Source organism: Accipiter gentilis, chromosome 9 (genome assembly GCF_929443795.1).
Source record: "Accipiter gentilis chromosome 9, bAccGen1.1, whole genome shotgun sequence".
Taxonomy (NCBI): Eukaryota; Metazoa; Chordata; class Aves; order Accipitriformes; family Accipitridae; genus Astur; species Astur gentilis.
In genome coordinates this window covers 36,042,362-36,070,274 of record NC_064888.1, presented here as the reverse complement: position 1 = coordinate 36,070,274, position 27,913 = coordinate 36,042,362, and the positions used below count along the sequence as shown (strand labels likewise).

The 27,913-nt window shown below is 40.0% G+C and overlaps 1 protein-coding gene across 1 annotated transcript; it reads right to left on the bottom strand.

Moving 5' to 3' along the window:
* Nucleotides 1-94: 94 nt before the first annotated feature.
* Nucleotides 95-27,542, bottom strand: LOC126042968 (pancreatic lipase-related protein 2-like). Its single transcript, XM_049810780.1, has 14 exons — nt 27,461-27,542; nt 23,152-23,354; nt 11,927-11,975; nt 10,967-11,121; nt 9,241-9,366; nt 7,616-7,750; nt 5,735-5,843; nt 4,993-5,109; nt 4,793-4,915; nt 3,800-3,918; nt 2,894-3,023; nt 2,505-2,616; nt 1,271-1,438; nt 95-197 (listed from the first exon to the last, which is right to left on the bottom strand). Exons 1-14 carry the CDS (start codon nt 27,540-27,542, stop codon nt 95-97), a joined length of 1,731 nt encoding a protein of 576 aa, XP_049666737.1.
* Nucleotides 27,543-27,913: the final 371 nt, after the last annotated feature.

The window sequence follows — 27,913 nt, the reverse complement described above, 5'->3', positions numbered from 1 at the left end:
GAACTGAAAAAATAAAGGAAGCAATAGGCAGTTTGATTTTTTGCTTTAATAGCCTTGTGTACGAACATTTGCATGCACAGGACTGATGGTTTGCTCAGCTGCCGTTTACAGAACAGTTGTACCCGGTGACCTTCTCGCAAGGTGTAAGCAACTGGGGAACTCCATATGTCACAGTTCCATGGCCACAAAATGTTGACCTGAGAAGAAAAAAATACTTGAATCAAGATTTATTTATCTATTTTCCCCCAAAGAAAAACGAAAGGTTGTCAGCTGTCACCTTGAGGGTTGTTAGTTCGATCCATAATCCCACTTAAGCCTTCTTAAAAGCCTGCTGTACAGAATATTAGCATCTGCATATTAACAGTAACAAGCTGAATTTCCTTCTTTTGGGGAGCAGCTGTAAAATCTGAGTTTTAATACATGACTAAAAATAATCTCTAAATTCATAAATACAGAGCTCTAGATAAAGTCAGAAAGGCGTTTTGTTAAGCTAGGTGCTTAACTAGATTTCCCCAATCAAAGCTTTGCAGCTTTTCTTTTAGGAGCTCACACTGAAAGGGAGTTCATCAGCTTCTCTAAATAGTCCATGTCAATGCCAAACTGTGAAGAAGTTTTTTTCCTAATATCTAACCAATATTTCTTCTGTTGTAAAATACATCAATTAAACCTTGACCTAAACCCAGTAGATATGTGGAATAGTTGACTGTTGCCATTCATGGACACTTAATGCATATGTTTTTAGGCTTCTCTCCAGGCTTTTCTTTATTGAGAAACACATTTCCTTCAGCTGCTCTACACAGATCAAGTTTTCTAAATCTCTTTTTTTATTTTTTCAGAGTTCAGTCTGTGTGCATTGTTCCTGAAGTATAGTCTCCAACCTTGAAAATGACCCTGCTTCTGGTTACAGTCTTACCCCAATTATTCAAATTAGAATAATTACTCTCTGGATCTTCTATACAATACTCCTGGTAATGCACCTGGGAATGAGACTTGCTTTATCTTGGGTTGTAATTGTTTTGCAGTGGCAAAACAGTATACATTCCAAATTATTCACTGCTGTATTCCTTTCCAGACAGTTATTCCCTGGCTTGTACTCGAACATTTGATTTTTCTGTCCACAGTGTAATATCTTGTTCTTGTTGTTACTGAAATTCACATTGTTGATTACAAACCATGTGTCTGATTTATTAAGATCAGTTTTCAATCCTGTGTCCCAGAGTTTTTGCACTCCTTTCCCATTCCTTCTGACCTGTAAAAGGGATATACTTACCTATGTCCATCTTCTCCATGAGTTATATTGACTGTTTCTGCTCCCAGTCTTGCCCAGAGCAGAGTGAATATGGTTTTATTCCAGAGAAATTCAATTTTTTTAGTATTTTGGGGGTTAATTTCAACATCAAGGTATTTTGTATAAACCTGGTCTTGAGAGAGGACTCCACTGCAAATAAAATGAAGACAGCAATGCTAAGTTTGACAGTTCAGAGATTACTGAACTAAATCACATTCTCCACAAGAGTTGGGTTTTCCCCTTTGCTACAACAGAAATTTGTACTTTTTCTGTTCTTTGCAACAGCACAGAGCACTGGACGAGGACTCTGGGGTGTTATGCTCTGAAGAGGGAGAGGATGAAAAACAATACTGGAAACTTTAAATATGCATGTGGCCGGAGACCACCGGGAGATGATAAGGGTGAGGCTGCCTCCAGCCTCCAAGGATGCTGAATTTTGCAGGTATCGCTGCAGGAAGAGCTCCAGGCAAGGTTTTGGGGGAGGATTTTATAGAGGATCTGGGAACTTCTGTGGGGCTTTGGTCTGCACGTGCACAGAGCATGGCAGGAGAACGCGTGGAAGTGCTTGGTTTGGAGCAGGTACAGAAGACAGTGGGAGCTGCTATTTTGGTAGTCAGTGGGAGATGATGTGAGCTGTGAATGAAGCTCCCTGGCCAGATTATATAAATGTACCATTTATGTAGTAGTGATGGCCTTTAATATATCCTAGGGAGGAAGGAGGTATCCGCTTTGCAAATTTGATAGGTTCAGGCACAGGATTACCTTGCCTGAGATCATACAGCAAGTCACTGGCAGAGCAGAGTCTTGTCAGCACGTGGAGCGAGTACGCTGACATGTGTGATGCTAATGTGGGAGCAGCAGTGCTAAAGCATGTATGCAACGAGTGAGCACTCTATGAATTACGTGCATTCCAGAGGTGTAGATTTATTTTTTTTTTAAGAGCAACTCGGGGAAAAACAGCACTTCTCCTGTCAAACTGTATTCCTAATTTATTGTAAAGTCACATAATTCATGGAAAGGAAGTGACTTTCATTTCGTTTTTGCAACCATCAACCTGCTCACATAGGTCTTATCTATGGGATAACTTTTTTTCATATCTGATGTTAAGTAGAATGTCTGCAACACAATAAGTGTTTGCACTGCTTAAATATGTGGAAAATGTGTAGATTAAGGTTAGCAGCATTAAATGCTATAGGGAAATATTAGTTTATCTTACCTGGCAATTTCATATTCTTTTGTGTTCCCCTCTGTGTCATGGAAAACTAGGTTTATGTCCCCCCTCATTTTCTTTACACCAGACAGTTTGATAAATACTTTTTGTCTCCAAGCTGCATTAAAGACAAGCAAAATAAAACTAGATTGTCATTGATATGAGAGATCTAAAAATGCTAGTATACTGGAAAGTTCTTTCTTTCCTAACTGGAATTTATTCATGTTGGCAAATGAAAGACTTGGTGAGCTTGAATTTTGGTAACTAATGTAGCATTTTTTGTCAGACATGTTAGCACTTGTTTATAGAAGCAACAGAAGTGCATGGCTGTAAATCACATCAAGGCAATCACTTTTCAAACAGATGATCAACTGTAACAAACCTCCTCCACTTACTAGCAAAAGGTGGGTCTGCTGCTGTATTTAAAAAATACTTTTGGTTTACCCTCTTCAATTTAGCTGGGAATCTGTCAGCATAGTGGCCCATCATTGGACATCCCTCCTGGGAACATGGGAAGCAGTCTCCCTAGGGAGAAGACAAGCATCAGTTAATGAGGAGTGGGGTTTTTTCATCCTAGCTCTGGCAAAATTAAAGCTCAAGATGCTGTTCTGATCTTGCAAGGCTGTGGCAGTGCTGTGCGTTGTCATATCTTACCACCAAAACCTGATAAACTTGTTTCAGATAACGGCGTCTGCACTTAGGCATACCAGGGGTGTGTGGAATAAGCAGGTTTAATACCTGTGTGGATGATGGTTTGAAAATCCCTAGTTCAAATATTTTTCGGCTAGAGTCTAGGACAAAATATAAGCCAATTTTACCCTCCCAGTGAAAGGGAACTTGCCTGCATCCACTTTGCAACACAATATGGAGGGGAAAAGAAGAACATCATTCGTAAGTGCATTTGTTTAGGTGCTCTAATCAGTTCCCAGTGTAAATTAGAGAAGAGAGTCAATGATTTTGGAGGCTCCAAATGTCTCTTCTTTCACCCAGGATTTAGTAGGGTAGATACATCTAACCTATGTGCTCTTTGCATAAAAGTTTAGAGTGAGAATTGTATGGGGTTTAATTTTTTTTCCTATTGGGTGATATCATCTGTGCTTCAGGATTCATTTTTCAGAGCGGAATAGTTGATGGAGCCACTGTGCCTGTGCTTCGCTGCGTGCTTCTTCCTACCAAACCACACCATGAGAGCACAACCATCAGCATCCAAGCGCTCTGTGCACATAGTAAGACCTATCGTGAGTGCAGAGACCTGGATTATTTTCTTTACAGCTCACCCGTTCCTGGGTTGATATACTTACTGACTCAAAAGATTTGTACGTTTCACAGGGATATCCAAGGAATCCAGTGGGATGGAGGATACTTTCAAAATAAAACTCATGGCTGCGTGAGTGATGGCACCCCCCAATGATTGTAGCATCTGTTGGAACAAAGTTTATGAGCATCTGTGAAATAACCTCCTGTTCTCCGGTACAAGAGTTGAACTTGCCTCACCACAGAAACAGCCAAGGCATGGAACAGAAGAGCAGCATGGTCTTGTAATAATTTTTCATCCAGTTTTACACATTTCTAGTTGCAGTTAAAGTTACTGTTTTGTCTGTGTTTTATCCAGAGAACTGTGAGCCAGTTATGCCAAAATTTCAAGTGAGATGCATTAGTCTGCTATGGTGTAATAGTCCCTTTTAAGAAGACAGCCATATATATATGAGATGTCACAGCAAGATGACTTTAATTATAGTTTTAAAAGGCTTAATAGAGCAAGAGGAATCCACCAGCCTTCTGCCAACCTCTCCAAAGCCTGTGAAGAGAGAGAAGTCTCAGGTGGAGAGGTGAAGCACGTACAGTCCCTGGAAACATGGAGTGCTTTTGCCTAATTCATGCCTTTGTAAGTGTCGGATGCTCTTTGCAGCATCTGCAAGGAACCAAAGGTGGTGGTGACATGCTGCCGGTTTAGTCAAGACGCTGGCCTATCTCAGCCTGGAAAACCTCCTGCTGGGCTGGTTGGGCTGTTGGACTTGCACACTCCCTGCTCTCTGCCTTTTTGTGTTCTGCAGGTCCAATTTCAAATTACAGAAGTAAAGCTTAGACCTGTATTATACCTCCTTTCCCTACAGTGTTCCCTGGGTAACACTTTTCTGATCCAGCCTTTATTGTTTCTTATTGCCTTTTCTAATTTATGAGTAAATAAGCAAAAATCAATTTTGTTTTCTCCCAAACAGACAGTTACTTTCATAGTTCATGTTTCAGGATTGAACGAAAATAAAGTACTATGCATGTTGGGAATGTATGTTTACCTGCAATGATAACTTCAAAATCACTTTGCTTCATCTCTGGAATGAAATCAGTGCATCCAGGCATCACACTTCCTCCATTTGGGTAAAAGTCCAGGTGACCGGTGGTGTTATACATTCCAAGCCCTGAGATACACATGTGTCACCAGTGTCTTAGTGGCATGCCCATCCCTGCAGATATTTACTTGCACATGAACACTTACCTATGGCGGGAAAGTGAGCAGCGTTACTGTGAATAATATCAACAAAGTCTGCATCTGAAGGATCCAGTCTCACCTCAGGAGGAGTACCTTCAAAATAGGGCCCAGCAGGATCTAAGCCTAAAAAACCCCCACATTTATTGGTTGAGGGAGGGAGAGAAGTGTTGCACGTGTTAGTATGTCTTTTGCCAACTTACAACATCACATACTGAGTATTGCAGAAAGCATCTTGAATAATAATGATGTGGATTCTGAGCTAAATTGAAAAAAACATGCAATCATATGGTTTTATGAACCTTTTGGCAAACTTATTCCAACAGAAGTAAAATATTTTCCAATAGACTGTATAATGGCATTGTATTACTATGAAGGAGGTATTTTATAACCTGTGAGCTTATTACTAGCCTGTAAAGCTTTACGAATAGGAAAAACTAAGGATTCTTGGTATGTTGCTTTGTCTTTGTGTAGGGCTTGATGTAACCCAGTGAATGACAATAATGTTACAAACTTATTAACTATGTTTGTCCTTCCACTAAAGTCTTCCAGTAAAGAGTATTTAACCTAACTAGAGAAAGATGATGGAATAATTACCCTTGTTTCTGAGAAGCATAAAGTTTGCCTGCTCTTATGCAAGGTGTCTCCAGCACTGCCAATGATTTAATTCCAGTCTACAGACCAGTGTGTTGCAAGTTTCTTTCCTTTAGAACCGTGCTATGTTAGCTCTGCACCTCGGTGAACAGCCTACCTGTTATCCGTCTGATGCCTTGGATCCTTCTTCCCGCCTCTCCTGCAGTATGTGCTCCCAGACTGTGGCCAATTAAATGGATTTCCCGAGGGGAATATCTGAAGATTTTCTGATTGTTAAGGTGGTGGTGGGAGACAAGAACACAGGCTTTAAATAGCAAGCAAAGAGGGTGCCTTACATGATGGGCCTTTGGGACCATCTAGTCTGACTTTCTGCATAGCAAACAGGGTGAGAGTACCTTGAGTTAATTATTGTTTGAATTACACTAAGACTTGAAAGAAAAATGATCCAATCTAGAATTTTAAATGTATAGTGATGACAGATTCACTGTTGTAGTGTTGGCATATGGTTACCGTATTCAGCTACCCTTGGTGACAAAATATGAACCTTCTTTCTCATGTGGATCAACCCCTAATTTCATCTTCTATCAAAATGATCTTATTTTTTCTTTATTTACTTTGTTATGGAGCCCTTTTTTATCAAGTCTGTTCTCCATGTGTCTGCTTAGAACATGTGATCATATCGCTCAATAATATTTCCACTGACAAGTTTAGTGGGGTGACATTCGTTCTCCTCTTTGCCAGATGTCACCTGTACAAGACCTGCACTGCTGAGATATTATGCGTGTGTTGAAGGTGGAAATGGAGATTAATCAGCATGTAGGCTGCATGCAGGGTCATATTTCACCCAGGGGTTTGCTCGGTTTTGTAGTGACCAAAGATGACAAGGATTGGTTGCTAATTGCTTGAGGTTTTTACACTGTTTGGTTTTGTTTTGTCATGCATCTACCAAAATACAAAAATATCTGTAGTACTGGCCTCTCTACCTTTATTGTTAGACAGCAGATTCCTCTGAATACATTTTATTGCAGTACTTCTATTTACCATGCAGCTTATTTTTTCCTAAAGTCAAACTTCAGAAGCTTTTAAATGGGGGAAAAGAAAAGAAAGTCTAAGGATCATTTATGCACTTTTGTAATGGAAGAAAGAGAGGCCTAGACTGCAAATGGGGCAGTAATAGAGATACTAAGTGAGAAACTGAACCCGTCTTTGAGTGCCCTGGGATTTGTACACAAAGAAGAAAGGTACAGAAGCAAACGTGTGAGGCTAGGTAAGAGTTTCCTAGGTAGAAACAGTAGATTGGACCCCAGCAGATTCTGGGGAGGTGTTCTTTGATACTGAGGGGCTCAAAAAGTTGGTGCTTTGCCTTGTGGGCTCTGAACTCTCTCTTGCAGCACTTTTAAGATGAACACCTCCTGACCAGGATCAAGTCCATAGCTAGGCAGGGTTCTGATTTTCAGCAGTTCTAAGTACTCACAAGTCTTTCTGAAGTCAGTGGGGAATACTGGTACTCTTAAACTTTGCAACCAAGCAGTTCTGAGCTATATGTGTAAATGAACATTTGCCTTCAGGAAATTCACAGCTAGAAGGCGGCAACTGGACAGGTTATGGTGCCTGTAGACAGGCAAATATGGCATTAGCAAGTGAGCCAGCTCCTGCTCGTTTCAGTGGTGCTGAGATACTAATTTACTTCTAGCACACGTATATAATGCTGGAAAAAATCCTGTAAGCACTGAACTTGTAGGCCTTGCCTCATTTCCATTGAATGCCTTCTTGCCTGTATCATCATATGGAAATGTTGCCACCTACTGGTCTTTAATTAATTGGCACCTCTTTTCTACCACTAACTTAATTTGCGTCTTTTGTGGCTGTGAGAAGTCCTTCCAGAGTTGATAATTAGTATAATTAGATGGATCTCAACTGCATGCGTTGTACAGCTCTTCCTGAAGCACTGGCTGACCGTACTGGACAAGGTTCAAAATCAAAGCAGCAAATCATAACCCCACTACAAACACTTAAGAATTGTAGCTGTGTCTTTTACCTGTAAAGTTTTTATGAAATAAGCAACCTCAGCCCCAATCACGCGGATGTTGTTCACTGCACTGACGTAGGTGCCTTTTGCACCTTCGTGCCAATCGACAGCAATGCAGTTGATATTTTCCACTTCCAGTAAGAGCTGATGTGGGAACACATAAAGCAAAATATTTAAGGAAACAAAATAACAAACAGATATTCAACTTAAATCAGAACAAATGTTAAAATGTAATATAATCATGGAATTTCTCATTCTTTACTAACCCGTACTCTTCACTGTAGCCCGTATGACACTGAAACATGCATCTTCTTACAAAGTGGAATATAACAAGGCATTCATCCAAAAAGTATCAATTATGAAAGACCTTAATGGAAATATTTTACATTATAAGCCGTTTGTATACATATTTGAAATAATATGAAAAAGCCACACAACTGCACAGTAGTTTCTATATATGGTATATGACTTTCTTTGAGGGATGTTGGTGGTTTAACTGACTAGCACAGGAAGTAGACTTATTTACCAAGTGCCTTTAAAACTGAGAAAGTCGTGTCAGACTGGAAAGTTTTGGAGCAGAGTAGAAAGTTGCTATTTCAGCAAAGCAAGCTAATGCATTGGTCACTCTGGTACTGGTCAGTCTTGCAGACATCAGTGATTTTTCCACTGGAAGAATCATGTATTAAAGTCTGCAGTTGTAGCTCTCTGTCACTAAGGCTCACTTAAGGTTTGAGAAAGAACAAGGGGTGGAAACAAAAATTAATCCATGATAAATAGCTGAAGGTGAATGACAAGGAAAACAGAAGCTTGAAGTGATAGTGTATTGAATCCTGGGCTCTCCTCTCCTGTAGGCACCATAAGTTTGTAGTGTGGAGAGGCAGATAGAATTGCTGTTTCTTTTCAACTGAAAAAATTAGAAAATTAATATTCTAGATTAAAAGTTTTCATAGATTTATGAACAAAAATAATGCTGCAGATCTGTGACTTAGTATTCAGTGGTGGTCTTTTTCTAGCTTGTCCTTTTCCCTGCCATTGTGGAAGAAGCAGAAACTAGAGTAAGTTTTGCTTATCCATCAGAGCCAAGGCTGTCATTGTCACAGTACGCTCTGCTGGTTTTGTGGTAGCTTCCACATTTCAAATCTTTTTACATTGCACTCTATGATCAAACAAAAAGTTTGGTGTTTTGGGTTTTTTTTAAGAACTCAATAGTGGTGAACAACAATACTATTTGCAGAATGAAACCTGAGCTTTACAACTCAGGAAGGCCTTTTGACTGAAGGACGGTTCAATTGCTCCTAATGGGAGAGGTAGTGAATTGGTGTGTCTAATCTGATATTCTGACATTGGTGTAGAGGCTGGGGACATCTGTGTTCAGTTTATGGCTTTGATCTGATCTGTAGGGTTTGAGGATGGAAACTCTCTGGAGAAGCAAAATATCAGAGATGACGAAGAAGCCTTGACTATGCTGCATCTTCCAGAGTGGGAACATTTGGGCTTTTGTGAAATTTACTTCTTGATTGGTATCTGCTATTACATAATGAATTGCAAAATGGAAGGTGAGCATTAGCACCTAAAGGATACTGACAGATTGTAGTTACAACTGCTGATGGAAATCAGAGGATACTCTCTCATACCAAGCACATTTCTACCACCCAGCCTTTTTTTCCAGTGCTGCCAAATCCATGAATGATGAAAGAGGTTTTCCTACGTAAGGAAAAATGTGAGTTTTGGATGGTTGATGAATTTATTGCTGAGATCACCTGTGTGTAAAAAAAGAAAAAAAAAAAGAAAAAATTTATCTATTCATACTTTCAAACATTTGAAAAAAGTCAGCTAGGTCATCCCCTCTGTAGGACTCAAGGGACTACTTTGAATGGACAAAGTCTGTGATTTTGGGTCTAGGGACCCTTGTATCTCCCCTTTCTCAGTTCCACTATGGTTTCCAAAGAAGTTGTGCCCATGTGGTTTCTGCTGCTCCTATCTATTTTGCTTAATGCAGGGAGAACCCCCTTATGTGGAATATGAAGCAACCTAAAAGGGCCACAATGTCGCATGATGCCTGTTGGCCCGAGTTGGACGAGTTCCACCAGAAAGCAGCCCACCAGCTCTGCACCTCCTGGTTCAGCTTGCCCTTTTACTGACCTGACCTTTGGTTTCAATGTGCTGCTCTGCATCTAAGCAACAGCTGCTTTTTTTTTTTTTTTTTTGGTGGATAGGTGATGTTTCTATGCCTATTTTGCTGCTCCAGAAAGGCTGAAAGGGTTTCATGCAAGAGCTGCGTGCAATAGGGGTGAAGCTGATCTTCGCACATTGCTGCAAGCTGCTTAATTGTATACTTTCCTTTTTCTCTGAGAATGATAGTTGACTGTATTGTTTTCAGACTACAGGCAGGGTCTGTGATGTGAGCTCAGAGAGTTTGGGTGTGGAAGGGCTGTGCCCTAGATCACAGATACATTTAAGTTTAGTGGCTAGGAAGTAGTGCAAGGTGTATTTTGACTTATTTTATCAACAACAGATGTGCTGAGTAACCTGCTGCTGAATGCATCTTGTGTGCTCACCTGTCCCTGCTCTGCAGATTGTAAAAGTTTATTATGGGTATAATCTTTCATCTTTAGAGAGCCTGAGTTGGATTCTCAGCGTGGCAACCAGGTTTGCTGCAAGCAATGATGTCTGCAACAGCAGTGATGGTATCACAGTTCATGCCAGAGGAATCCTAAACATCCCTGTACAGCTCACGGGACGCTAGGTTTGGGAGCCTGAAAGGAATTTAGTAGCTCCATAAGTATTTACTGAAGTGATGAGGTCCCAGCTCCTGATCTTACAGGTTCCTCTGCATTGCTCTGCTCAGTATTTCAGGGCATAAGAAACTCGAGTAGTTCTGTCTTATTTTCAGAGAGCAGAGAGACAGGTAAGAATGTAAAATCACTCAGATTTCAGGGTGGAATGTGGGTTTGGAAATTGCATAAAATCAGTCTTCTTCAGACTTTTATTTTTAAAAGTCACAATACCTTCCTAGCTCAGCTTTCCTGTAAGTCAGCAGTATTTGCTTTCCTATCTGAATATTCAGAAAGCTGTTTACTTGAACAAGTCTTAACGTTCCTCAGAGAGCTAAATGCGTGCAAAAGGTAGTCTGCCATAACCCATATCCTCAAGCAGAAAAATGCCAGGAAAGCCGTTGCGTCCTACAGTTCATTCACAACAGTTTTTTTCATGCTTTACCCCAAAGTACCTTCCTTACTGTACCTTCAAACTATCTTCTTATTCTCACTTGTTTGCCTATGATGACTGACATAGACTTTTTAACAAGTCAACAAACGTTTGTAGGTTTAGTTAGTTCTTGATGTTAAAAATAAATGTCACCTGTGAGTTATTTCCTGTTTCTCTGGTGTAGAGATTGAAGCTGATGTTCATATGTTCTGGGGAGTCAGGCAAACCTGTCAGAAGTCTCCCTGGTACCCCAGACCAGGGTGGGTCATCTGTAAAACAGCCAAGCCTCTGGTAGCAAACTTCTTTACCTAGAGTAGAAGAAACAACTTCTTCATATGTTGGACTCTCTTACACTTGATGATGTATAGTCTGAAGAGCAGAAAACTAAGGATTTCATTTTATGATTAATTTGGAAACTGAGATTCATTCTTGTTTCCTTCATGGATATTGCCTGAAGCAGGTAACATGAGGGGAGCTAAATAATTTGAGGATAAACCAAGTAAAGACCCAGACACTGTTTTGACACCATTTTCTAGGCTTGTAAAGGATTAATTCAATTTCTTTTAAAAAAAGTCCTTTAAGAAGTGCTTGTTAGAGTTCCTCCTGCATGCTTCCTCCTCCAAAGCATTGTGTCTCTGCTCATAGGATTGAAGGAGATCTAAGCAGTAACCTTGTACTGTGAGTGAAATGATCATTTCTTTCAATATAGTAGCTTTTTGTAGATCAAGCAAGTCTCTTGCTCACTTATGCTCAACTTTTATATTTTAGCACTGTCTGTTGTGCTAAGCACCCTGTTCCTGAGCGGTTCTTTGTATACAGCAGTCATGTAAAGACAGCTCGTGCGCTGTCTTGATAGAAGGAGGACATGTGGCTCTGAATTTCTCTGTGAATTTTCAGGACAGAGTTATGTCTCTTGTATTCTTAATAATAAAATTTAAACAGAGTAGAGCCTTTTAGCATTAATTCTATGCACAGTAATAGACATTGTCATACAATGACCCACAAACCATACAACAGCTTCAATGTAAGGGAAAATACCAGTCATCATCTCCTATATATTATTTCATCTGAATACACCTTCTAGTGATAGTTTTTATAGATATAGTGTCTCACCTGCTACTGTGGCAAGGAGATAAAATGCAATAATCCACATTCCAACCACCTAAAGCAAATGGAATATATACATTAAGCATTTTATTTAGAGTGATTTGTCCTTTTAAAAAGAGTGTAATACAAAGAGAAATGCAAAGACCTGCACCTGAACACTGGTTGGTACATACTGGGGACCCATCAGCCAGAAAGAAGCTTTACAGAAAGAGACCTGAGGCTCCTGGTGGACACCAATTGACCATAAGCCAGCAACATGCCCTTGCAGCAAAGGCAGCCAGTAACATCCTGAGCTGCATCAGGAGGAGCGTTGCCAGCAGCACAAGGGAGGTGATCCTTCCCCTCCACTCAGTTTTGCTGTACATTGCATTTCTTGCACAGCCAATGCTGCATGCAGGTTGCTGAGGGAGTGAATCAGATCACAAGGTCCTGATTTTTGCCAGCTGTGAGGAGACAGGTGGGACGTGTGGTAGAACAAAGACAGTGATACCTGTAACTTGGTAAAGTCTACACGCTTGACAGCTTGGGTCACTCACTACAAGAAGGACACGGAGGTGCTGGAGCGTGTCCAGAGAAGGGCAATGAAGCTGGTGAAAGGTCTAGAGCACAAGTCCTATGAGGAGCGGCTGAGGGAACTGGGGTTGTTCAGCCTGGAGAAAAGGAGGCTGAAGGGAGACCTGATCGCTCTCTGCGACTGCCTGAAAGGAGGCTGTAGTGAGGTGGGGGTCCGTCTTTTCTCCCAAGTAACAAGTGATAAGACAAGAGGAAATGGCCTCAAGTTGTGCCAGGGGATAGATTGGATTGGATTTAGATTGGATACGAGGAGAAATTTCTTCACCAGAAGGGTTGTCAGGCATTGGAACAGGCTGCCCAGGGAAGTGCTTGAGTCACCATCCCTGGAGGTATTTAAAAGACGTGTGGTTGTGGTGCTTAGGGACGTGGTTTAGTGGTAGATTTGGCAGTGTTAGGTTAACGGTTGGACTCGATGATCTTAAAGGTCTTTTCAAACCTAAATGATTCTATGATTGTATCTGCAGGCTGTTTGTGCTGTTTTTACCCAGGGTTCTTTGCATCTATGCACCTTCGTATCCCTGACTTTATTCAGATTCCTCTCCTCACTTGGCTTTCCTGTGGCAGGGGTTCCATATATTTCACCGTTCTCCCCTCCTGTTTGCCTCATTCACTGGTCTCAACTTCCTCTTCTTCTAGGTGTTTCCTATGGTACCTGCCTCCCATTTTCAACATACTGCTTTTCTTGTAAAGCAAAAATTTTGAGCTTTCACCTCTGGCCACTGAGATAGCTTATTAGAAGTAATTAAGAAAAAATGGTAAATTTAGTAGGTACAGTCTTCCTATGCAGGAAACTGTCTCCAAGGGATATTTTTAGAGATTTGGCAATGTGGGAAAGCTAGAAAATCAAAGCTCCAAAGGTCATTGATACTAATAAATGCTCTCAGAAACAAACATGAAACAGTTGGGAATTTCACAGAATTTGTCCTTGAAGCTCGTGTGTCAAGTGACAGACAGGAGGCATATGTGGTCCACCTATGTGCTTTTTTTGGTGGAAGTTGGATTATTTGGCTGTAATGACATGCTTTTCTAACCAAGCCAAATGGGGTGAGGTCAGAGGGCAGGGAGTGTGTCTCTGAGCACTCTCCGATCAGCTCTGAAGTCCCTGTGTGGTAATAGCTCCTCGTTTCTGTGGTAGGGCAGAGGAGCAAGGCTGAATAGCTAAACAGTGAGCTGGAGTTGCAAAGTGCAGAGCTGAGAGGAATCATGACATTTCCTTGGAAATACGATTCTGTTCCCAAGCCTAACACATCCATTGATGTAGTTAACAGAGAAGAAAACTAGCTGCTGGAGGAGAGTGGAAAGTGGAGAGGAAGTCTGGCAGTGAGTAAGAGCAGGAGGGATAAAGGATCAGGAGTTACTCTAAGCAGCTGGTGACAGACAAGAACAGAGAGGTCCTAGCTGTTAGCCAAAAGGAGGACCTCCGTTCAGCTGGAATATCTGTCAAGAAGTACCCATCATCATGACGAGAACCTGATGACAGTGCAGGAAAATCACAGAAGATGTGGCTCTTCAAATGAATTGGAGAGCTCAGTGGGATTTGCTTATATTTAATGGAGAGCTCTCATACTCAGGAGATGTATAGTCCATGTTGGGAACACTGCAGCAGGAGGGGTAGTATAATTTCTTTTCAGACCCAAAATCTGAAAGGCAGCTAATGAGTAATGATTTTAGAAAATGTGGGAGGTTTTTGCCAAATAAGAGTGATCAGTAGTTTCCTTTCAGAGGTTCTTCTTTTGAAGGCAGAAAATAGAAATTAACATGTAGCTAGGTAAGTAATAGAAGATGCAGGATTTTTTTTTTTTTTTTTTTTTTTTTTTTTTTTGTGGAATATTGATTCATTCTGTTAAAAAGAGAGGTGTAGTTTGGGTAGGAGACAATTTTTTAGTGGGTAGGCTTTCTTATTGGTCTATGTTAATGACAAAAAGATTGCAAAGAGGTTAAGAAATTACGTCTTTGCAAAGAGTTGAGGCAACATGCAGTTTGATGGGGGAAAATTCTTCCACCAGGCATTTAAGAAGCTTACTGCTGAACAAGAGGAACTGGAATGACTTGTTTGTGAATGTGATCTCAGCCTAGCCAGTATTGCTGGCAAGAAGGCTGCTGAATGCTGAGCTCAATTGTTATACTCAGTGGACAGAGGATATGCACTTCTGAAGGAAAACAGCACTGAATATTTCCAAATTGCTGTTCAGCTCAGAAAAAAATAGTAATAAATTACAAATATTCCTGGACTGACATCCTAAAATATAAAACCTACGCTGGAGCAGTAGTTGTCCTTCACAGTAGGCCATCAAGTCAACTTTGGGACACTGTTGCTCAACCTGTGATTCATGGGCCACTATTGGATGGTTTGAGATATGAGAAAGTCTGCATAATGACTGTCAACAGTGTATTTTTAAGTCCCACACATATACCCACACACCTTCCTCAGGACACGCACAAACAGGTACACAGTTTATTCATGAGAAGGAAGCCCAAATCTCAGGGGTTTTGATTATCAGCATTTTTAACCTAATAATCTCACTACAATAAATAGATATTTTTTTAAAAAAATTTAAACAACATATGTTATTTATCTAATTGCTAAGAATTTTACTCACCATTCTCTTATTACTCTTCTTATCTTTTTTCCTGGTGAACAGTAACAGGATACAAAACAGCCACTGTTTTCTTTAATGAAGATTAGGTACCTTTATACTGGAAAAAAAAAAAAAAAAAGTGATAGAAAAGAGATTAAAAACCTACAGGCAACTTGGTAAAGTGAAAGAAACTGGAAGAATACAAGAGTACAAAAAAGGGGAATATTGGTAACTGGGAATTAATAGCTAGAAGTCACACAGGTTTCGTAAGGAAAACAGCATTGCCAACGTGTAAATTTATGGCCAGTAGAATTAAGACATGAATTAAGGAGTCCTTCATGCATGGAAGAATTAAAAAGATGCAATGTTTTTGGTTCATTACTAGATAAAATGGAAAAAAAGGCAGTGATGCAACTGAAGTGAAATGTTTACACTTTTCTTTTTCTCTTTACCAAAACCAGCTGATGTTCACACCACAAAAAAAGTTCATGGAGATACCCTGTTCAGACAATAATGCTAGATCTGCTTTAGAATAGCTGCTGGAACTACATATTTTAAAATCATTGGACTTTGGTAACTCATAGCTGGGATTCTTAAAAAACTAAGAAGCTATAGAAAGACCTTAATGACAACTTTTTGTTAAGTTATTGATTAGTAATAAAATTCCAGGTTTGAAGAAAACTGATATACTAACAGGTAAAAAAAAATAGGATGAATGACCTGAGGAATTTCAGACCCATGGAGTTTCAGTCTGATATCAGCCTGAGGCAGAATAATGAAACTCTCCACAGGTTACTCACTCATGAAAGAAAAATTGTGAAAAACTGTTAAAAGATTAAGTTGTATAATTGAATTCAGTTACATGACATGACAAACTAACGTGACACTTTTATAAGATCAACATTGTAAGTCTCATGATACTCGGATTTTAATAAGATCTGCTCTGCTACTTGGTATTTTGGTTAAGAAATTAAAATTATATACATGCACTACTACAACAGTTAAGTAGATTAAAAATTAAATGCATGGATTAAGTAGATTAAAAATTAAGTAATTATTGCATCTCAGACTCTAAAGGCAAAGAACTAGAAGGCAACTCCTGGATTTACAAATAGAGCTCTTCCTACTGCGCACCCTCGCATCGCATCATGATCAAGCTGTGATCGTGTTTTTTTAGCCGTGTTTTTTGACCCTATAATTACTCACTGCTCATGATGGATCATCACTGATTAGGGTTTTAGAGGAATCAGTTCCTGGCATTACGCTGCATGCCAACTTTCAACACTGGTATTGCTGGACGTGAGCTCATACTGAAAAAATACTGACATCCAGACTAAGGGATTACTAAATAAAAAATACAGGTCATGAATGTGGGATTATTTTTTATTGTTTGGGAAAGTAAATGCTGTCACACTGCATATCATACAGAATGGAGGTGAACATCTGAGGAAGCAATAACTGGAAAGGCCTTTGAAGTCCTGCTAATGTATTATTAGTGACTTTTGAAGTGCCAGGCAACTTGTTAGTCTTTGTTTCCACATAGACAGTTGGGACAATAGTATTTTCAGCATATACATTGTATTCAATATATAGATGGGGGTATTAATTAAAAAGTACAGAGGTTTCATTGGTGCTGCATGCACAGTTCAAGAGGGATATTGAGAAAATGGAGAAGATTGAGAGAAAGTCTTCTTGGATCATCATGAGAATGGAAAAGAGGGAATGCAGAGCAAGAAGTGAAGGGAGGACTTTTAGACCAGGGGTACAAAGGCTCAGAGTGTAAACGGTTGTTTCCCAAAGATATAACCTGACACCAGAAGAGGAGCAGTGATACTTAAAGCAGTAGTGGTGGAACAAGAACTAGCCATGAAAAAATGAAGTCCAGTGTGTTATTCTGAAACAGCCATCTGGCTGGAGTCACAGGGCAAAAAACATAGCTGGTTTTAAGATGGAGTTTTATCGCATTTTAATGTGACAGTGAGAAGTGGCATGGATGAGGGTCAGTGACCTAGATGGTGCCTTCCACTTCTTCATCCTGTGTTTCAAAGAGGCCAAATGGTAAGTTAAAGGGTCACCTCAGCAGCCTATGCTGAGGTGGGGAACAGCCTTTGTTAATATCATTATGTCCAGAGCAAGCAGCGGTAGAGCAGGAGCAGCTCCTTCTGCAGTAACGATCTGCAGTGCTAACTCGTTTTCTTCTGTCAACAAAGCTAAGCATGGTATCTTCTGTCCCTTTAGTCTTATTTTGTCTTTCCAATTTTCAGGTCTGCTTTTTCCCCTTCAGTACTGAAGTTTAAGTTCTGTACCTTCTTTCAAGTCTTTTTAATTTTCACCATTTATATTTTTTTCCCATCTTTTCTTGCCTTACCACTCCAACAATACTTATAATTTCTGAACTGGCATTGTCCTTAAAGAGAGAATATTTTTGCCAGTACTGTCTTTTCAGTGTTTTATTTTAGCTTTTCGTATTTTTCAGTAGTTTGGCACAGCACTCAGTTAACAGTGTAAGGGCAACACAAAGGAGAAGCAGCCATCTAGAGTTTAGCATATAAGCCTTGGGTATAGAAGTTACAGGTTAAGTTTCCCATTCTCTCAGCAAATTCTTGCATGGCTTTGAGCCCGAGGCGCTTAGAGGACACTTGCTAATTGCACACCCAAGCATTGTAACATTACCCAAAATGGTAAGAGAGACTAAGGAAAAAAATATTACAGTAGTATCTTTAGGCCTCATAAAGGGGATCAGGTATGTATTTACCCATATGCAAATACTTGAAAGTATGCTATAATTTTTTCTGTTTTATTTGAATGTAATGTTGTTCAGCCCATTCTTTACAAGTATACAAAGAATATCATCTTTTCTAGGCACAGTCCCCATTTGGTAGCTCAGACACAGACTATCAAATACTGAAAACTTGTGTGCATGGTACTGGATAAAGTGCTGGTGATATGGTGTACTAATGCAGGTAGCAGAGTAATTGGCATAATTGATAAAAGACTTAATTTCACCTTTAGCTCCTTCCCCCTAAATAGCCCATAGTAGGGTTCTGATTCTGGATGAAGGCCCTTTGGCACTGCTTCAATACAAACGAGTAATACTAAGTAAAAGTCCACCTTGGCATTAGGCAGTCTCCATTCTTGCTGGCTCACCAGCTTTTGCGTACAGTTAAGTTCTCCAGGAGGAAACTGATCCTAACTGAATAGCTCTGAAACCCACAAATTTAACATTAGATAAATCAATTTTGTAGTGGAGCAAAGATGTCCAGAACCTTTTGTAGATTTCCTTCTCCAAACCACCCAATAAGAAGTAGTAACCAAGGCAAGGCAGGGCTCACATATGTTGTCTGGTCTAGGTAATAGAGTTTTCTGTGTATCTACTGACCTCTTAAACTGATTCTGAGACAGTGGACTAGGGCATTAACCTGAAATAATGACTCAGAATAGTGATGCAAATTCTTTTTTGAGGCGTTTAACATGGGCAGTGTTCCAATAAAAGATTAATATGTAGGCAAAGTTCTACATAGAGTTGTTCATCATTGGAGGATTCAGTAAGATTTGGGCTTTCAAGGTGTTTAGGTCAGTTGCTTAGAAATAGCGAACAATGTAAAGAAATTGCGAGATAATAGTAAAGAAAACCTATTAAATATCAAGTCCTTGGCTTCCCACTTCAGGACTTTGTGCAGTACCTGCTCTGATTTCCCAAATTATAGGGTTCTCACCTTGACCTTACGCTGATATTCATACATTTAAATTTACAGAGACAATTAGGATCATTTAACCTGACTACAGGCATCATAAAAAACCCAACAAACATGATTCAGTTTTGGGAGGTGGTTGTGCCAGTTCTGTGCTAACTAGGGAGCCTTCATCCAACTTGCAGCCAGCATCTGGCCACTTGTCTGTCTTTCCAGCAGGACCTTCACTGTTCCTCTTTGTGATCAGGCTATTGTTAAATTTAGTGAGCTCTAAGACCAACACTATTTTCCTTTTGCCATTTCTGAAGTGCAGAATGACCATTGCTGATGACTAGTTCAAGTTTCTCTGTATATGGTATTCTACCAAAATACATCATTTGCCACGTTCTTTCATGTAACAGTTCTGTAATTCTTTCCCACTTCCATTCTCACTTTAAATTTGCGGTGCTCCTAATAATGCTTGACTTGTAGACTAATTTGTCCTCCTTTTTCATTTCAGCTGTTATTTGTGTTCTCATGCATTTTCCCTTTTTTTTTAAAAAAAGTCCAGATTCCATGTGCAATACTGTCATTTTGTTCTTCCTTTGAAAACATAGTGATATATTCAGCCTTAAATTACCCTAGCCCCACTGAATCCACCCTGTTTTCCTAGCTGCATTACATTGTCATCGCCCAGAAATTCTCATCTCCTACTGGGATTTCCTGGAATTGAAAAGTTTTAAGCCTTGTAACTGCTGCCAGGGTCTTCTCAGGATCACTCTGAGTGCTGCTGTTTGCTTTTTGCCTGTTGACTCAGACCATACCGTTTAGCCGGTCTTTTTTTAAGCAGGAGTCCTTACAGTCCTCCAGCCCCAACCAGGAGTTAGTAAGGACACTTGCCCAGAAACCCTCCCAAGTTTTCAGCCACTTACCACTCTGAATGCAGAAAGGGTTGCTGCTTTGCAAGCTCCGTTCAGCCAGCTCCCTGTCAAATCCTGGTTGCTACCAGCTCTTTTCACTTGGAATCAGTCCCATGACGGTGGGTGCGGACCTGCCCACACGGCGTCTAATTATAGGCTTCATGTGGGTGACTGAGAACCTTGGTAAGAATGATACCCTTATTGCTGGATATAACAGATGTTGCCTTTTCTTGTCTCTCATCATATCTAATTCATCCAAATGTGCACCTCTTGAAGTTTTGTTATGGGTTTGAAGAAAAGCAGGACGAGGCCATTTTAGCCCTCAGAGGGGTTCCTGTATGTAACATTCATAACAGTCAACATGAAATGCTTACCTGGTTAGCCGGTTATCGTAAGCTCCTGTTACAGGCGATGGGCCGAACCTCCTCTGTGGGGAAGTTCAGAGCAGTAGCTTAATTTTGCTGCCCTGTCTCACCCACTAGAAGTCACCAGCTATCTGTTTGTTATCTGTCTGACGTACATGCCCTGTGGAGTAAACCCTTGTATGTTTTCATATAATCAAAGCTGTTTATATTTTTTACGTAGAGCAGGCTAGCTTCTTTTAAAATGGGGGGGAGTAAGAAAAAATTGTGTTACAACTTAGGGAAAATATAGGTGCCGGAGCATTTATTAGGTTTTTCTAATGAAGTTACTCGAGCTCTGTCTACCCGCTACCATTTTGACTAATCTATGTCCTCTTAGGCCACGGGGGATTCACAGTTTCTGTGTCTCTGTACCAAGCTCTCTCATCGGTTGGCAGGCTCTGAATATAACTGGCATCTACTGACAATATTGTGATCCACTTAGGGCAGAGAAACCACAGCCACTTTCATTCAAAACTGTGTCAGGAGGAGAAGGATAGGATGACGATAATCATGTCATTCATCTTTTTCTCTGTAATGGCTTCGTGACTTGTCCATCGTGTAAGTCTCAGGTTCTCTTCTGTGCTCTGGAGGCTGTGGGTCACAGCTATGTCACAAGCCAGGTCTCAGTTCCTGGGCAAGACCTGAAGTCACTACACTGCTATCTGCAGGATGGGTGCTGCCATAATCACCTGCTCGGGCAACTGTATAAGAGCGACCGTCATCCTTATACAAGGAGTGATTCAAGTGCCTAAGGGCAGGAAGTCACTTGGTTTGAATCTGCAGGTCATATAAGAAGCCAATTTGTGGTCTTGAGATAGTACATTGCCTGAGAGAAGATATAATTTCAGAAATATCACCAAAAGTATGTTTTTCCACTTGCTGAGCTATACATAATGCACTCGGCCTGCTAGCCATTGTAAAAACCGAGTCAAGAATGTCTGTCACTCCTTGTAGGACATGGCACCTGTATGAACGTTTGGATCTGAGTCTGGTTCTTGCTGGTGAAGTGGTGCAAGCCAGTGCCATGTACAATGATAATCATTAGAAAGAAGTCTTAGAGGAATCTGGAGGCAGCAGTGGCTAGTCAGTGACTGGATCTTGTATTTAATTACTGCTTACACTGAAGACACATATGTAATTTCAGATAAGACAGAACAGACCTAGCTAATAAGAAATTATCTATAGTCTAGTTTATGCTCGTTGACTGGAAGACGGAAATTTGGCAGCAGTTATGGGACCTGTATCTCCTCAGAATGATGTAGCTCCTTAGATAAGTCTGGGGAGGAATGAAGCTGGGGTGCCATGGAAAAGAGACAAGGAATGTCATGTGCCCCATTTGTCAAAACACTTACATGTAAGTTAAATGGAAAGCAGCCAGTGAAAATGGTGCCTCTATTAATGATGAAAAAGCTTCAGAAATTGCTGAACATCTTTGTGTGAAAATCAGGCCCCTTTGAAATGTTTTTTTTTTAGGGGACCAGGATTGCTGGGTAAGCTCAAATATTTTGCTGTACTTTCCCCAGAGTTAGTTCTTTGCGTGCGTGTTGAAACAGTGCCACTGAGACCCCCCCAGCAGTACAGTTACAAATTGAAAGAGAAGTACAGGCTTGCAAGAATACCTCCAGGGAGAAATGTACACAAATAGCTGAAAACTGCATTTGGCAAGAATATGGGTTTACTAACTTCTTTAGTTTGCTTTTTGATCTACTCTCTACATTGGTAAGTGTCAACCTGGTCGATACAGGGGGACCATATACATTTTCAACATGGAGTTTCACTGCCGGCATATTTCAAAGGGAATACACAGTGGTGCAGATTAAATTAATGTAGGCCAGTGTGACAAGTTGGAATTAATAGTAGAAAGAATTTCTAGCCCATGTTGTAGGGTTTTGAGGTCTAGCTTCTTTTAGGAATGGTCAGTTTTTCTGGGTCTGTTTTTATGTCTTAAGAGCTTCAGTAGGTTTTTATGGACACTCAGAAAAGGCTGACTTTTGCAGTTGCCTCTGACAAGACACAAGTGAACACATTCAGGTGGTTTTATAAATGTCAGCTTGAGAATTATCAAGGACATAAATGCATTCTGATGGTAGTGGCCTTCACCTAGGTAGGAAAAAGAGGATCAAAACACTCACTGAGAGTCATGTTCTCCAATCTCAGCAACTGTGTTTCAAGTGCAGCAATATATAAATTACCAAGGCTTTCATAGAAAGATAAGTGAATGAAATTATAAAAGGAGCACTTTTCTCTCCCATTTCAATTTTAGATTGAAGATGGTAAATGAATTTCTTAGCTTGGATGGAGGTCATCTGGAAGTAGCTTTCTGTATTCCATCCCCTAGAGAACAGCTAACACATATAGACAAAGGCCACTCACCTTCTTAGAGAATCTTACGTTTAGTCTCTGAGTGGCAAAGCCATGATTAAAAGACTTTCTTGATATTTCTATTGTCTAACTCCAATGTGTTCATTCTGGTCAAGTGAACAAATCTTATAATAAATAGAGGCAAAACCAATTTGCCTTAGTGTATCCGTTCCAGTATTGCACAACAGCAATAAAAGGAATATTTTGGAAACTATAAATATTTATGACCTTCCATAATACACGTTGCCTGCTAATTAAATCAGTCAAAGCAATCAAAGATAATGTCAAATTCTGGTTTTGTGACCTGGAGACTGATGGAGCATAGTACCTTTTAAAGGAAATAACACTAGGAGAGAATTTTAGAGCAGATGGTGAAAGTAACTGAAGACAGAGAGGGACAGGTAGGCTGGCTTTACAAGTAATGGGCAGAAGTAAAGGGAAGAGGGTGAAGTCCATTATTCCGAATGCTTGATCTCCTATTAATGCTAGAATATTAAACTTATTTGAAAGAAGCAGGTGAAAGAAAAGGGAATTACTGTAGGTTTGCCTTGGAGATTGAAAGGCAAATGCAAATCTTTGTGACTGTTCAGATCATTGAAAGAACAGCTCTGACCAGCTTGGATACAGACCGGTGGCTCTGAACAAAGCTAGCCATCTAGGGCTCTGGGCATCTCCTGCGTTTGGTCCCAAGCTTTCCTAGTGTCAAAAAAAGGAAAAAAATACGGGATGAACAGGGGACTGACGCCAATGCCAAGCCTGTGTTTTCAGGCACTGCTTACGCTTCCGGTGTTGCAAGACACTTGCCCCATCCAACCTTGCCGTAGCTGGGAGGAGAGGTACGTGTTTCTGCAGCACAGCAACGTAGGCGTGCTCTGTTTGTGCAAGGGTTGGTGATGATGCACGTTCTTTCCGGAAGTTTTGAGATCCTTGATAGTTAAAGATAAAGAACAGACTCTTGGCTCTGTTTTGTCTTGGAAATAGGCCATAAAAATAGATTTGCACATGCTATCAACTTTTGCTTCCTAATTATTGGAAACAGCATAACTTGAAGCAGCTTGGAGGCTATTTGAAATTACAAAGTCCCTGATACCGTGTTACTACAAAAGAAGAATAGGAGAGCCACAAGTTTTGCAGAAAGCCTGTGCAGATAGGTTTGCTGATAGGTCAGTGAGCAATTGTTTACCCTCCCAGTGGCAATTCCAACCCCAGTCAGCTTTGGTTTTGAAAGAATAACTCAAATGCTGGGAATGCACAAAGATTTTCATTTTTGCTTCTGTCGCAGAAGCCTGCCAAATGTAACTGTTAGAGCTGGGGGTTACCCAGAAATACCCTGACTGCATTAAAGTCTCAGCAAAATCACTTTCCGAAGATTTTATTTTGCCTTCTATATAACAGACACACATTTGAGAATTGAAGCCTGCTTTAGGAAAAATCAGTAATTTGCACTGATGGAAGACAGTGGGGGAACTGTAGGTAAAGAATTTTGCTATAAGAATATCCAGGAGGAAATGCAAGAGAAGGGAGTGAGGTGATGCCCCTGCAAGAATACTACCTGGGAAAATAGACTTGCTCCCAGGCCATATGATCTTACAGGTGGGTTGGACACAGCTGTTGGATGGAAAAAGTTAAACCCAGTTCTCAGATCTACCAAAAGTACCTTCAGGTTGTGTGTTCCCAGGCATTGAACCACTGTAATCATTCACTCACTTCTGGTATGCCAGAGGTAAAGACTCTAACCTAAATTAGATGTAAAGGGAGAAGTCAGAAAAACTTATCAAAATGCAGCTTTGTAGAAAAGAATTAGCTTTTCTTGGGGAAACAGAAGCCTGAAGAGAGAAACAAAAACTGATGAAAAATCATGTGGGAACACATGAAATACAGATTATCTAGAGAAGAAAAAAAAGCCTGATGTATTTTTACCTGGAGAAAATTATGGTTTCCCATGGAGTTTCTCTAAGGAAAGATGCTGACAAGTGACCGGGCTATAAAACGATATAATCAGAAAGGAGATAGTCTTAAAGGCAGAATGAAGGCCCCGAGGAGGCTTTCTGTACAAGAGCCTTGTCAAACTTCGTCTCTAACAAAGATGAAAGACCAAAAGGACTTGGTAGGCTTATTTCTGCAAATTCGTAGTTCATTGCAAATAAGTAGTTCATTTAAAAGGATTTTAGGATATTAGAGTAGCATGAAAAAATCTGAAAAGTCACAGGAATAAAATAGATAGGCTCAAAAGTGGGAAGAGAGATGACTGCATAAACTGAACGTTGAGGTCTCTGCCTATTAGTTCTATTTAATTTTTATTATTCTTATGCTTTTGGTTCTGAGCTCACAAATATTTACGAGGGATATTTTGATAGGCTGTGCTTTTGGGAAAGAAGAGAGTTTGCTGTGCTATGCAATAGAGTATTTTATTCCTGTTAATGGAGAAGCCTGACAAAAATGGTCCTTGTTTTCTCATTAGCATACCTGCTTATATCGCTTTATGACAAACATACATTTTCTCCTAAAATTATTTTTCTGACATTACATATAAAGTAAATACAGATGATGTAAGTGGAGCAGAGAGCTAGTATTTTGGATTACTTACTATTGCTGTTCCCTTCTTCTATAAAATATTTAACAGGTTTATTTGTACGTGTGTGTGTTTTACCTTACCCCATTGCCAAAGAGTGTCATGAGAAAGAAAAGGGACTGAGGCTGAATGCTTTAACATGGCTTTGTTAGTAATTTAACTTTGGCATAGATTTTGTAGTGAACAAATGCTTAAGGAGTATTAAATGAAATTTGTATTGTAATTCTGAAGCACTCATAGTGTTGCAGAATATTTAAGTAATGTAAAATACTGAATGCAAATCGTAGGTCTTTAAAAGCCCTAGACAAATGAAGCACATCTGATAAAAAAAAAAAAAAAAAGCTACCTTTCAACATGACAGCCAAATCTATCAAATGGTACATCTCACTTGACATCTTAAAGATGCAATTTAAACTGTTCTAAATAGCTGGCTTACCTTGTTGTGAAGGTATGAAAGAATTACCTGTTCCAGTCTTTGTCAAAGGCAGATTTTCTTGCGAAATATCAAACCCTTGCATTTTTTGGACTGTCTCCATTAATACAAAGTGGTAGTATCCAAAGGTTTCATACAAGTAACAATTTTAATTTTTAAACACAGAAAGAAACAGGAGAAAGACTATTTGCTACCAGCAACACGCAGCTACTGTCAATGTTTTTTTTTCACCTTTAGCTCATAAAAAGAAATCTTTCTTGCTATGTTTATAGATGTATTAGCAAAGAAGTGCAGTGTTGATGTTTACTATACCAAAGAATGAAAATTACCTGAATAAACAGTCTATGACAAAAATGCAAAACAGGACAGCAGAAGGGGAAGAAATTAATGCAATATTTTATTTTTAAGTGAACTGATTGTGTGAGGAAATGTATATTTTTTAGTGGTCTAATCAGCTGGACCACATTTACAGCAGAAGTCATCAGTCCATACAAGCTGTCATGTTTTGTCAGAATGCTGTTGAAATCAATAGCTTAAAATTAAACAAAATAAAAGCTTGTATTTTTGAAAGTAAGAAGATTATTTGTTATTCATAAAAACTTCAAATTAATTTTTAGAATTTCAAAGTAGCACAGCCAAGTATGGAGAGAGGAGGGGATGGGCTTTATAGAAGTTTTGAGTTCAACAGGACAGTGCTTCCTTCTGTGGGAAGCGATGGCCTGCATGGCACTGCTCACTCTGCTGTCTCATGTCGTTACATCCAGTGCCTGGCCCTGCTGCACACTTTTTTGTGACCCCAAGGAAAATATTTACATTTCCTTTGCTTCAGTTCCTGGCTGTAAGAAAGGGAAAATAAGTCTTCCTTCTTCTCTCCCTGAGTCTCCTTTATTTGTGCTACTCTGGGGCAGAGCGCCATGCCTGATTTATGAAGGATGCCAGAGATGGTGTAATTACTAGCTACAGGTATTTCCCAACTGAATAGAAGTACCTGGGGGGGGGACACGGGGGACGGGGACGGTGTTTTGTACTTGTCCAGGGAAGTGCAGAAGAGGGGAGTCCCTACTTAATGCAAGAAGAGGGTCTTGCCTAAGGAGTTTCCCCAAGGGGTAGAGGAGGCTGAGTTCCCTGCTCGGGATGGTTTCTGGATCCTGCTCCGCTCGGGTGGAGATGGTAGGGGTACTGAAGCAGTGAGGCTGAGAAGACAGGCAGCCGATTTGTCAACTTTGCTGCAAACCTCCTAAGCAAGCTCCTCTGGCAAACTTCGTAAGAGGTGACTGGATTCTGACATCTCAGAATTATTGCTGCATAATTTGAAACACCTGTTCATCACTCACATTTAGCCTGGTGTAATGCATATCATTAACACCTTCTGGTAAACCTCACTGGAAGTATTCTGGAATAGCTAGTTGTTAGGGTGGGACAGAACAGAGTTGCCCAATGTGATTCACACACAGGATTTCTGCACCCAAATGATGAACCTCACATTAGATTTAAAAATTAGCCCACCACAGCGGGCAATTAAAAACCGAAAGGATTTTTGTAGCTTGTGTTGAAACAGAAACAATCTTAGCTTATTTTGGCTGATGCTGATTACTCTTAGTGGTCTGGTTTTGTTAACCAGTATAATCAAAATGCTGCCAGATTTGGGGTGGGCAATGCCACATACTAATGCAAATAACGCAACTCAGGCCCGACTTCAGCAGCTTCAGAAAGGCAAGATAGAGGTGGAAAACTCAGCTTCAACAGGAAACAGAAAACAATTACTTTGAAGGCTGCCAGAAGACTGAAGATCCTCAATAACACAGCATAGTTCTGGTAAAGAAGATGCCTGTTTCAGGTATAGAGAAAGGGTCCCAGCTCACCCACTGCTCAGCAGAGCTGAAGAGAGCATATCAGTGAGTTCTTCCCCAGGAAAAAGGCAACAAACAAATATTTTGCTGTACGATCAGCTGTCCTTCTTGACACATGGTGAACATTGATGGTAGAGTTTCTCAAGGTCTACTGAATTACTCCGTATGCAGTCCTACCTCCTAAGTAGTCTTTTGGATGTGCTGCTAAACTGTTGTTTAAATGTTCTTCAGGAAGGAAAGATGGGTCAGGCAACGCCATTCAGACTCTGATTATTTTTATATTTAAAATTATTCCTTGGACTCCTGACATAGAAACAATCAGATGCTTCTGAAAGCATGTAGGTGTCCTTTTCCTGAACAAGTAAGTAGGCACTATTAAGGAATTTGGCTGTCTATACTTCTTTTTTCTTCTCTCCCCACCCTCCCTTGTTTTCTTTTTTTCTTTTTTTTTTTTCTTCTTTCTTCTTCCTTTTTTCTCATCATTCTTCCTTTTTTTTTTCTTTTCTTGTTGCTTCTTTTTGGATGCTCCTCCTAAGATAATTAAATATATTTCAAAGGGGAATTGGCTAGAACTTTTTTTTTCCTATTTTATTATTTCCCCCCTTGACTGTGAAATATAACCACAGTGCA

Coding starts and splice junctions, on each gene's coding strand:
- LOC126042968 (XM_049810780.1), bottom strand. CDS start 27,542: ATGGCGTTGCCTGACCCATCTTTCCTTCCTGAAGAACATTTAAACAAC. Junction 11,976..23,151: donor GTCAGTCCCCTGTTCATCCC/GTATTTTTTTCC, acceptor CATTTGCTTTAG/GTGGTTGGAATGTGGATTAT. Junction 3,024..3,799: donor CGTACAAATCTTTTGAGTCA/GTAAGTATATCA, acceptor TCTTCTCCCTAG/GGAGACTGCTTCCCATGTTC.